The sequence below is a fragment of the Lolium rigidum genome, chromosome 3 (assembly GCF_022539505.1).
Source record: "Lolium rigidum isolate FL_2022 chromosome 3, APGP_CSIRO_Lrig_0.1, whole genome shotgun sequence".
Taxonomy (NCBI): domain Eukaryota; kingdom Viridiplantae; phylum Streptophyta; class Magnoliopsida; order Poales; family Poaceae; genus Lolium; species Lolium rigidum.
In genome coordinates this window covers 295,253,958-295,266,872 of record NC_061510.1, presented here as the reverse complement: position 1 = coordinate 295,266,872, position 12,915 = coordinate 295,253,958, and the positions used below count along the sequence as shown (strand labels likewise).

Genomic DNA, 12,915 nt, shown 5'->3' with positions numbered 1-12,915 from the left:
AATGACGTTTTTTTATCATTTAGCTTGTACGAGTGGTCCTGCACGAGTCTGAAATAAATAGTATTGTAAGAAATTAAGTACGGAAATCAAGTTAGCATACATTTCGGTACGACCTAACAAACTTCCAATGATTCCCCTTCTTTGTGGTATATGGGGCATGGTGTAGATCTTCTTGTTCGCATGGAGATTTTTATTTGTTTTTGAAAATTGAACAATGTTATCTTACCATTAAATATTAATAGTAATAATGTTTAGTATAATTTATCATTTGGCGCCATCCTTGCCGGATCTTACAGTAGACCTTTGAGTTATGATATTAATGTAAATGAACCAACACTATTGTTGAATGTAATATATGCAAAACTATGTATGAAACTGGGTGCACACATGTTATTTTACCTGTGAGAATAGACCACATACAAGCACCCCGTATACAAATTCGTTATATTATCTTTCTCACCTATTCTACTCTGCTACATAGCAGTAATATAGTACTCTATCCGTTTCTATGAACAGAAGGAGTAATGCCCTAGAGGAAGAATCAAGTTTCATACTGGGTATGAAACTAGGTAAATTATATATATATAACTTCAAATTTTTATGATCTAAGTTTATTCTATTATGCTATAACTGCTATGTGTCTTCAATATGAGATTTAAAGGAGAATTCATAAGCACACATGTATAAAAATGAATGAACAAGTCTTAGTCCAACCTCTAGGTCTAGCACATGTAATGTTTGATGATCACATTTTTGTTGGAAATATGCCCTAGATGCAAATATTGTTATTATCATATTTCATCGTTCATGATAAATGTTTATATTTTGTGCTAGAATTGTATTGACATGAAACATAATAGTTGTGTGGTTTCATATATAACATTGTGTCCTTAGTAAGACTCTACTAGACTAGTTTGTTGACTAATGATGGTTAAGATTACCTAGCCATGAACAAGTGTTGTCAATTAACAACACGGTCATGTCATTAGGAGAATGACTTTATGGACAACACCTAACTAAGCAAAGCAATTAGGACTTGTCACTATGTTTAAATTGTTGTAGCTTTTCATTGTCAAGTATCCCAATCAGTAGACCATGAGATTATGTTAGTTCCTAGTACCGGAAGAATAGTTTGGGGGCATCAACCGTCACTTTGTGATTTGGTTATCATAAAGGTATCTTTTAGGTATCTCAGAAAATGCTTGTTGGGTAGTACCTATCAAGACCTGGATTTTTTTGCATCCATGTGACAAAGAGATATACTCAGGGCCCGCTTGGTAACGATGAAAGGACACATATGTCACCTATAGGGGGGTGAAAGGCGGTTTAAAACTTTTACGAGATGGGTTTCACAAATGCGGAATAAAACTAGCGTGTGGTTGCTCGATGCACACCAACACCACAAAAGCCTGACCCCAAGATGTGGTAGTCACACCCACACCACACACCGAGCGCCACAAAGGCCTCATCTTATTCTCCGATGACCATCGCCACAAAGGCCTAGGTCACGATTTCACTAAGGGATTTGCTTCGAGGCGGAAACCGGGTCTTACACAAAGCTTGGGGCACACATCCACAACTTAATTGGATGCTCCCAACAAATCGCCACAAAGGCCTCAAATCCGTCTATGGTTCCAAGAACCCAAGAGTAACAACTTTCCTGCTTTCACCTCCACGAATCACCGTGAAGAACTCAAACCTATGCACCAAATGCAATGGCAAGAACACCACTAAGATGCTCAAGTTCTTCCCTCTCAAATTCTAACAAAGCTACAAAAGCTATTGGGGGAATAAGAGAGGAAGAACAAATAGAAAGATGAATACCAAATTTCTTCCAAGAACTAGATCTAGATATTCCCTCACAAAAAGAGAAATTTGATTGGTGGGATTGTAGATTTAGGTCTCCTCTCTCTTTTATTTTAATTTGAGCAAGAATCGTGGAGAGATTTGAGGTAGAGGAAGCTCTCAAATATTGGCAATGGAGGAGAGCAAAAAGTGTGTCAAGCAAAAAAAAAAAAACAAGAGGAGGAAGAAGACTATAAAAAGAGGTGCAAGAAATTCTGCCTGTTGGGGCTGTTCAGGCAAGGGTCGGTAGTACCGGCCTGCTTGTGGCGGTACTACCGCCCGAGCGGCAGCAAGCAGCGGCGAAGCGAGCGGCGCGGCAAGCAGCGCGGCGTGCGAGCGAGCGCGAGGCCAGCGAGGCCAGCGAGGCGAGCAGGCAGCGGCCCAAAGCGAAGCAAGCGGCGACCTGGGCAGGGAGTATCGGGGCGGCCTGGCAGTGCCGGCCTCGGCGGCCCAGCAGTGCCGCGGGGCGGGCCGGAAGTGCCGCTGCGCGGCCTGGCAGTACTGCGGGCATGGATATTCAGCGCCCATTCAGGTCCCGACTTTCTTAGGCTTTCTTCTTTAGGAATGTCCCAATAATTACGAATTTCTAGCCTAAGAGCATGAGCTTTTGGGCAAGATATAACAGCATGGAATTCACATTCTGGTTCCCGGCCACAAACTGTGCAAGTGTCCAAAGCATTCTTGATTCTTTTGTATCTGTTTGTCTGAACAGCAAGGCTCCGAGAAGCTAATTTCCAACCAAAAACCCTGATCTTTGGAGGCACATTGGCTTTCCAAATGAGGTCCCATAATTTTCTCTCACCATTTGGATTAGTACTGGATCGATTGCCGCTTGTGTTTGCTCTTATTCATCAACGCAGAGTTATAAGCATTTCTAACAGAAAAAATGCCTTCGAGGTCTGGGTTGCAAGCAGAAAAATCTTCACCATCAATTTTCGGAATACAAATTTTCAAGATCTCTTCAGCATCATGAGGGTAGAAGACATAATTGACCAGATCAGACTTCCAGTCCATTGTATCATGGTTGATAAGGACAGAAACCCATCTAAGACATAGAGGGAGTAGCATATTTAGTTGGACAATTCTGCAAAGGAAGCAATTTGCATTCTCATACACATCTATCGATCACAGTCTTAACGAATCGATCTGATTAGAGAATATATAATAAAATTACACCTGATTAATCAATCGTGATTGGCTTGCCAGAAGAGACTTGTTGATCCAGCAAGAAGGAAACCAACCCATAGAAGTGGGGAACAGATTATGAGCAAGAGAAGAAACCCTGGTCGATGGATCGCCCAGGGAAGAACGACCACCGTGCCAACAACACTAGAATCCCTTTGTCAGTCCAGCGCCGGCCCGAGACATTTTCTTCGATGCCGGCGACGCGCGGCACGCGCGGATCAGTTAAATTCAGTTACCGCGCGTGCACGCGCGTTCGCTAGATCGACTGGGCTGGCCTGAATGGTCTACTAACTGACACCTGCTACGCTAGAGCTGCATGCGGCGGCGCGTGGCCGTGTGCAGGAAGCATCGGTCACGTCCTGACACGGCGCAGCGCGAGGTAGGCGAGGAGCCGGTACCCGAAGAACATTGCGACGAGCGCCGCGACGCAGGTCGCCGTGCTGGCCTCGCCGTGCGTTGAGTCCGGCGGGAGCAGCCGAGCGAGGTGGCCGCCGTACTGCACGGCGATGAGCAGGCGGAAGCAGTAGTATGTGAAGGAGGTGTACTTGGCCCACACCATGAACCCCGGCACGTTGTGCACGTAGAAGCCGCCCGTGAGGAGGTAGGCGAGCATGATGACGGTGGCGAGCGTGGAGGCACGCTTGGCGTCCATCATGAGGGCGCCGATGGCGAGCCCGAGGCCCTCGGCGACGAGCACGTACGAGAGGATGACGAGGAGGGTCAGCGCGAACGCGGTGGGCGCCGGGTTGAGCCCGGCCATGAGGTAGACGATGACGGTGAAGGCGGTGGGCAGGGCGAGCTCCATGGGCAGGTCGCCGGCCATCCTGGACATGAAGTAGGACGATAGGGAGTACATCCCCGAGGCGCGCTCCCGGGCCAGCACGGGCCGCTCCTGCGGGAAGGCGAAGACGGCGTTGAAGGAGGCGAAGACGCCCCAGAAGATGGAGACGAAGAAGAGCAGGCCCATCCGGTCCTGCACCTCCAGCGGCGTGGACCGCCACCACATGGACCCCGCCACCAGCGCCGGCGCGATGATCTGGAAGAGGCGCAGCGAGGTGAAGGTCTCGTGGCGCCGCTCCTTGAGGCTGCGCCGGAGCAGGATGGTGAACTGGTTCGTCCAGGTCGTGCACCCGCTGCAGCTCTCCAGCGGCTGCGGCTGCTGCTGGTGCTCGCTGGACGCGTGGTTGTCGGGGACGAGCGCGCCGGCGTTGATGGCGGCCTTGACCTTGGGGGCCAGCACCCTGCTGTAGGACGCGATGAGCGTCTGCTTCACGCTGCCTCCCGCCGCCGGGGAGTCGCTGTACTCTGCCTGAGCAAAGCCTGCACCAGAACAGATTCATTCAACAGTTAGAGAACAGAACAATCTTTCGCAGAAAACAAACAATCCTTAAAATCAGACGAAGATATCATGACGTTCAGTTCGTTTGTGTGTGGAATCTAGCGGACGCCGCCATGAATGACCCCTGCTTCGAGTCGACCGACGTGGTGGCTGGTCATCCAACGGCTCAAAAGGGTGCCTCGTCAAGCAGCAGGAAAAGGAAAGGAGGTGGCGAAATTGCAGCGATAAATGATTCCTCCTGTCGAAAGCGGCCAACGGTAGTGACAGGGGCACTTGGGAACAATATCGACGGTGGTTGCCGCCGGGATCCTTCTCCTTCACCTTCTCAGCTCAGGTGGCTCGTTCGTGCTAATAATGGGGAAGAAGGAAGGAACCCGATCCAACTGAAAGCTGTCACGGGTGTCGGATCTAATCTACGTGTCAAGTTTTCAGAACTCTCAGACCACCCAACATAGCTTAACCATCTTGCCTCGTATGTGCTCCCTCCGATCCGTGTTAAGCGTAGCTGATTTTTAGTACAAAGTTGCACTGAATCACCGAGACTATGTATTCATGCACCAACGGTGGACAGTGCTGCGCTGAGAACATGACGCTTTACCAAACATAACTATCGTTTAAAAGTTCAGCACTGAAATTATGCGGTTTTGCTGTGCAAGATAAGCATGAAGGGAGGTGATGTATGTCTAAAAAAGAAAATGGTGTGAGGTTATGAGGAGAAGGACCAAATCTTGACCCAAATACTTTCAGATGTGATTGTGATTAGATTTCTTTCCAGGAAACCTGTAGAGTATAGACAAAACCCTGGAGGGCAATCACCACTGAAATCGTAAACCCTGGTCGCCCTAAATTGCGGATGAACAGGCCGAGGATGCGACCTCGTGACTAGACAGTGCTTGCATTACACTGGAGTAGCATAGCAGTAGCAGCAGCAGTAGAGTGGAGGGAACGCATTGGGCCGTGTAGCTATCGGCCGATAGGCCCAATAGCAGTGTCCCACCGGTCCCGACTTCTTCCCTAGCTGACATGTGTCCGGTGGGTGCGATTATTCAACCCTAACTAAAGTGCTTTGCGCAAAAGCTAGTAGTGAGAGAACACACACTACACTGGCTTAGCTTAGCTTAGCTTGGCTTGGCTTGGGCACTGGCATCATCATCATGATGCCACTCTTTTTTATTTCTGCCCCTCTCGATCCGATCTTTTAGTTGGGTGCACTCCACACTATGTCCACCAGATTAGGGGTTTTACTTGTCTCCATTCTCGTCATCGCTGATCTAATACCTAGTCACAATGCTAAAAGGGGAACGAACAAGAACACGTAAGATTATGCTGCTAGTGTTGCCTTTGGCGTTCAGTCTCTCTCTCTACCGATTGTTTAATGGTTTGGTGAATCTGGATTTCTAGTACTCATGCATGCATGTTGGAAGGGAAGCATCCATCTCTTGCTAGCTTTAGATAAGTTTCATCGAAACAAAGGAGTTACTAGTAGTAGTAGTACGAGAATCAACTCACCATTAGCGAGGTCGAGCATGAAGTCGGCGGGGTTGACGTGGAACCCCGGCGCGAAGCCGACGGAGGCGAAGTAGTCCATGGCGTCGCGCCCCGGCCCGTAGTACATGCAGCTCCCCTCCGCCAGCAGCAGCACGGAGTCGAACGCCCGGTACACGCGGCTGGACGGCTGGTGCACCGACAGCACCACCGTGCGGCCCTTCCTCGCCAGCGCCGTCAGCGTGGCCACGAGGCGGGAGGCGGCGGTGGAGTCCAGCCCGGAGGTGGGCTCGTCGAGGACCAGCAGGCTCGGGTTCACCAGCAGCTCGTGCCCGATGCTCACGCGCTTCCGCTCGCCCCCCGACACGCCGCGCACGAACGCGTTACCCACGATGGTGTCGGCGCACGCGCCCAGCCCCAACTCCGCGATCACCGCCTCGGCGGCGGCCAGCTTCGCGGAGGTCGGGGCGGAGGTGGGGAGCCGCAGCATGGCGCAGAAGGCGAGCGTCTCGCGGACGGTGAGGTGCGGGTGGAGCACGTCGTCCTGGGCCACGAACCCCGTACGGCGCTGCACGGCGCGGCACGGCGCGCGCCCGCCCGCCAGCACGGTGCCGGTGTGGCGGCCGGAGATGCGACCGCCCAGGATGGAGAGCAGCGTGGACTTGCCGCTCCCCGACGGGCCCAGCACCGCCAGCACCTCCCCGGGCCGCGCCTCGCCCGTGATGCCCTTGAGGATCGTCCGCTCCTCCACGCCTCCGACGCCGCTGATGACTCCGCCGCCTCCGCCCGAGTGCGATATCCTCCCTGGCGGCTCCTTCCCCGCCCCCGCCGAGGCCGTGCGCTCCACCTTCACGCGGTACGCGACGTCGATGAACTGCAATCACACAGCATCAAAAGAACAAGCGCCGTCAAAAACTAGTCCACGATGATTTGAAACCGCGATTCCGCGCGCAGAGAGCAAGCTAGCACACACGTGCACGCCACATATGAATATCATGCATGATGCGTGTGTAGGGCTAGCTACCAACCTGGAGGTTTAGCGGCGTGCAGACGGACGTCAAGAAGCAGTCCATCTTGGACGACGCTGGCGCCGGCGTGGCCTGGGGCGGTAAGGCGACTACGCCGGCGGCCCCGCCGTGCATGCCCTGTCCGTTCGGAGGCATCGCGTTGTTCGGTCGCAGCTGGAGCTCAGTTTCCTCTCAAAGATATGGTACACGATCGATCAAACGGAGAAGATGGCGATGAGTTAGCGATCGATCGACGGAGTGGAGGTGGTGGTGGTTGGCGCGCGCGGGCGTGGATGGTGGTGGTGATCGATCGAGTGTGAGAAGAGGATCGAAGGGGAAGTGGGAGGTGGGAGGGGTATATAAAGGAGGTGGCGGCCATGGCACATGGACATGGAGGGTGGTGAGGGCCACGTCACGGTGGCAAGGGAGGCGGCACGTGGCGGGAGGCGCGCGGCGAGTGGAGCGGCGGGCCCACCGGCGGTAGTGTGTGCTTTTGGCGCGCGGCACCCATGCCCCCACCTTTTGGTTTGGCTGGGGTCGCCGTGGAAGAGACGAAGATGGAAGATTGCTGGCTGGTTCGGGGAATCGAAGCGAGGAAGAAAAGGCGCGCGAGAAGATGGGGTAGCCGTTTGGTGCAGTGGTGCGGTGGCATCACCACAGCGCGCCTGCGTGCGCACTCCAACACCCCACGCCGCCGGCCGGCCGAACCAGCCTCCTACGGCGATTTACACAAAAATAACCCAAAAGTGGAAGAAAAGCACAGACTAACCCTCCGGCGAAACTATTTCACCAATCTAACCCTTTTGTGTGGCGCCCCTCCCACGGGCGCCACACATGCCCATGTGGCTCCCCTCCTTCCGGCGCCACACACCCAGCCGACGTGGCCCCCTCGCCGGCCGAGGCCGGTGCGCCCGTCCGACGTGGCAGCATGTGTGGCGCCCTCCCAACGGCGCCACACATGCCAACTTATATCATGTTTTCGGTCGAAAACATCCGGGGGCTCCGAACGTCCGGGACTTAGCCATTTTGCGAGGCTCGATGTGTGGCGCCGATGCCACGGGCGCCACACTAGCATGTGTGGCGCCGATGCCACGGGCGCCACACATCCACTTGAGTGTGGCGCCCGCGCCCGCGCCCAGCCCGACCCTCTCTTTCTTCTTCCTCTTCTCTCTTGCTTCTCCCCCAACCGCCGCCGCCGCCCGCCTCCCCTTCGGCCCCCCACCAAATCGACCAAGGAATCGTCAGATCCGGCCGGCCAAGTCCTTCCTCCTCCATTCCTCAAGGTATTCCCCTTCGATTCCCTCACATTCATCCACTAATTTCATAGATCTTGCTAGATTTGCACATGAACCCTAGACATGGAAACTAGATTTGAAATGGCTATGTATGTGTTGAATGTGTATGTGTAGGAACCCTAGATATGTAGGAACCCTAGATATGTAGGAACCCTAGATATGTAGGAACCCTAGATGTGTTGAATGAAATTTTACATGTATGTGTTGAAATTTTAGCAAATGCATTCTATTGTCTTACATATGTCTATTATGGGCCTAGGAATGGTATGTCTTACGAAATTCATATGTGTGATGTATTTGGATATGAACTCTCATGTATGTGTGATGTATATGTGATTCGAATGTATTTTTGATGGAATAACTCATATTTGTTAGGAATGTATGTGTGATGGCTTATTTGGATATATTCTCATGTATGTGTTGCTCATATTTGGTATGAATGGCTCATAATATGTTGTATGTGTTGCTCATACATGTAGGATGGTGTGGCTTCTGGATGAAGAGTACGACGGGGACCACCGGGCTGTTCATATGACGGAGAGGGGAACGGATCTTCACCCTTTGAAGATTCGTTACCATGGCACACCGGATATACCTTATGACGAGAGGTACACGGAGTTCATCCGGCCTACCGGTCTTATGCCGTTCATATCCCTTGTAAGCCGTGGGGGGCCACACATGAACCCCTCGGCACTCACCGCCCTTGTCGACCGGTGGAGGCCGGAGACTCACACCTTCCACTTGAGGGCCGGCGAGATGGCCCCTACTCTCCGGGATGTTTCCATGATCCTTGGACTACCTATTCAGGGCGAGCCACTGTGTATGAACACAGCTTCTGATGGGTGGCGCGGACAGATGGAGGACCTTATTGGCAGGGCTCCTCCGCCGCCAGAAAATCCAAAGGAGAGAGTTCCCGCCGGCGCGTCTTTCACTTGGATCAGAACTAACTTTGCAGAATGCCCCATAGAGGCCGACGAGGACACTCGGAGGACGTACGCCCGCGTGTACTTATGGTACATGATTTCCGGGACTCTCTTTCCCGACGGTGGGGGTAAGCTGGCCCATTGGTGTTGGCTGAAGGCGCTTACGGTGTTGGACGCCCGGTGGAGTTGGGGAACAGCGGCACTTGCCTACCTCTACCGGCAGGTGATGATTTGTTCTATGTACTATTTTCCTATAGTAGTGCGCTACACAAAGTAGTAACCAAATATCTTATGTATGCGAGTTGGACGAAGCTTGTCGCAGGATCGGGAGCAAGACTTGTCGCAGGATCGGGAGCAAGACCGGGAGCGGCGGTATTGGTGGATGCATGCTCCTACTTTCCGTATGGAGCTGGGACCGCCTATCGGTTGGGCGTCCCGGGGTACTCAACGAGACGCCATGGCCTCATTTCCCTCACTTTCCCGATCGGGAGCCCACTTGGGCATACCTTTGGGACAATGTCTCGGAGATGACGAGCGATCCAATGGTCATGTACGAGGCAGTACATCTGCGGAGTTGGACACTCTTACCGCTGAGCGAGGTAACCGATCACTGCGGAGTTGCAATCCTAGTTTTGATTGATTCTAATGGCATCTACTAAATAATTGTATGCTGCAGGTGGAATGGGAGCCATATGGTAGCTACTACCGTATTGGCGCGGCGATGACTGACCTAAACCCGAAGTGCACGGAGGAGGCGCGGTTCTGGCGTATGCGCTGCCCACTCATATGCATGTGGCTTGTTGAACACCACCAGCCGCAAAGAGTGATGAGACGAGTTTGGGCTGTATCGGAGTGCCCACCAACGTGGCAAGACACGGACAAGGCGCTTCACGGGTAAACTTCGGAATCATGCGATGGAAGATTCTTGATAGAAGAGGTACAAACTAACTTGTTGATTCTTGCAGGCTTGATAGGCAGCGGCGAGAGGAAGATCACAAATTGGCCGAGTCCATCATAGCGGCCACATCACGGCGTTCCAACATCGCTTGGAAGCGGCACGGAATGCTGACCCCGAGCAGATTGTGCCTCACGACTTCACCGCTTTCAACAACTACCTCGAGTGGTTCCATCAGAACACGCGTATCGAGTTAGTGAAGCGCGCGTATCGTCAGGAGATCTTGGACGACCCCATCCATTTCGATGAGGTTGGGCAAAGCCAGCACGACACTTTTGCTCGCAGAGGGAGATCGACTTCTATTGCTTCCGAGCTGAACTTCGTGGTAATGGATTCTCTCACTAACTAGTACATCATCTAGATTGCCATGTGCTCGCTTAAATTGTGTATGCTATGTTTGTCACAGCTGGGAGGAGATCCAAAAAACCGCTGAGGAGTGCGAGACTATGTGGGACCAGAGCCACAGAGATGAAAAGCATGTTTCACCGTTGCGGAATTTCATTAAGGTATGATCACCAACTTTGAATGTACACTATTATGTTCTGGTGGCTTTGTAACCGTGAGTTCCATGACGCAGAACACTGCACGAAAGATGCGGCGGTTAGCGAACTTGCTAGGTTGCCGCGAAGGCGAAATCCCTACATCCTCCTCTTCTGAAGAACATGTATGGACTATTTTGTTGCTGTGAAACATGTTCTTACTAATTTCAACTTTTGTAATCTCATGTGTTCATGTTTGTGCAGATTCCTCCTGAGGACGACCTAATTCTGAGTCAAGCTGTACTTCCGAAGCGTACCTCCAAGCAACGGTCAGCTTACCAGTTGAAGCCAAGGGGCAAGGCTCCAAACCGGTACACTCCGGAAGATTATGTCAACCGAGGAAAGAAGGTTGTCACTGAGGAGGATGACGGGCCGCCGCGGAGATCAGCTATGTCGAGGATGAGGAACGACGAGCCGTTCTCTTCGCAGGAGGAGGAGGAGGAGGAGGAGGAGGAGGAGCGAGGAGCGAGCAGGAGCAGCAGCAGCGGGAGCAGCAGCAGGAGCAGCCAAGGCAGCGGACGAAGAGGATGGCCGTCCGGAAGCAGCCCACGAGGACGGCACGTCGAGGACGCTACTAGGATGTGCTACGTGTTGTTGTGAACTCTATATTCATAAGTATCGATTTGTGAACCCTATGTCATTTCGAACCATGGTCCGTAATGCTACTTGTTGTTCGAATCTACGTGCTACAATGTGACGTATGAAGTGTTATATGTGTCCGTCATGAAATTTCTACTTGTTGTGTCCAATGTTGTACTCGTAACTGTTGGAGTTTGGTAGGATTTTTCATGTTTTCAACACAAGTCCATGTGTGGCGCCCTTCACACTGGCGCCACAAGTGCTAGTGTGGCGCCCGTGGCATCGGCGCCACACATGCCAACTTGTTTGAACCATTGGGTCCAAAACATACTGTGGGACAAATCCTCTGGGACTTAGCCGTTTGCGAGGCTCTATGTGTGGCGCCCGTGGCATCGGCGCCACACATGCTAGTGTGGCGCCCGTGTCATCGGCGCCACACATCGAGCTCGCAAAACGGCTAAGTCCCGCAGGATTTGTCCCACAGTATGTTTTGGGGATTCCAAGTGCATGTGTGGCGCCGTTGGGAGGGGCGCCACACATGCTGCCACGTCGGACGGGCGCACCAGCTCAGCGGCGAGGGGGCCACGTCGGCTGGGTGTGTGGCGCCGGCAGGAGGGGAGCCACATGGGCATGTGTGGCGCCCGTGGGAGGGGCGCCACACAAAAGGGTTAGATTGGTGAAATAGTTTCGCCGGAGGGTCAGTCTGTGCTTTTCTTCCACTTTTGGGTTATTTTTGTGTAAATCGCCGCCTCCTACTGTGCCGCGGCGGTTAATATTAACATTTCATCATTTTGACCAAACCATAGTCGCAGATATTTTACCCAAAAGTGGGTATACATTTTATGGATTTGCTGTTCTTGATAGATCGAGAAGCTATATATTGTCTCTCGCTCAATAGAATTGCACATCATAAAATATTTAACATGGGTATAAGAGATTGATAACGTTAGTTGCATAGCTACATATAAAGCTGCAAATAAACTAAGAAAGGCCCAACCTACTGAACTTCACGTCAAGAATGAACACTTAGAATCCTCAATTGTTTTAGAATACTCAATTTAAGAGCAAAAGTTTCTCAACATGACCTTTCCTTTCATAAAATGTTGAACTTAGATGCTTATTCTCAAATGATATATATAGAATTCAGACGATGATCTTCGGAAACTTTGGCCAATGGTGCACACGCTGAAATTACATGATGTATTTGGATTAGTTGTGTAGAAATGTAATTAGTGGTTAATTAGATTTTAAAAGAACAAATAAATATTTATATTGCGGCTTAAAAAAGGGTTTAGCTCCAATGTTGGATCTTGCACTTTACTGAACTGATCGACATAGACATCGTCGCCAATATCAAATAGTGTAAAAAAATAGTAACTAAAATGGAAAAGTAAAAAAAATAAACATTGTTCTTAGAAACACTAAAATTCCACTAAATTAACGATCAAGGAAAAAAATCATGTGTTTTAAAGAGAGGAAAAATTAAAACTATGTAATCCTTATAAGACAAGATAAGTTTAGAGTGTGATATTTTCAAAATTTGTTTGGATAAACGGGATACTGAAAAAATGTGTTACTATTTGCATAAATGTTATTATTTCCATAAATATCCTACTTTTATCATAATACTATATTTTTCAAAAAATGGCTATATCATTCTAGATTTTCCCACACATATTTGAGATATGACACTGGTGGAAAAAAAGGCCTTTGGTCGCGGTTCGCAACTGCCATTAGTCGCGGTTGCGCAACCGCGACCAAAT

General features: G+C 50.9%; 1 protein-coding gene across 1 annotated transcript; it reads right to left on the bottom strand.

Moving 5' to 3' along the window:
* Window positions 1-3,309: 3,309 nt before the first annotated feature.
* LOC124699695 (ABC transporter G family member 25-like) lies at window positions 3,310-7,169 on the bottom strand. The gene is made up of 3 exons (XM_047231955.1): window positions 6,883-7,169; window positions 5,879-6,728; window positions 3,310-4,350 (listed from the first exon to the last, which is right to left on the bottom strand). The coding sequence occupies exons 1-3, from the start codon at window positions 7,015-7,017 to the stop codon at window positions 3,383-3,385; spliced, it is 1,953 nt and encodes a 650-aa protein (XP_047087911.1). The 5' UTR covers window positions 7,018-7,169; the 3' UTR covers window positions 3,310-3,382.
* Window positions 7,170-12,915: the final 5,746 nt, after the last annotated feature.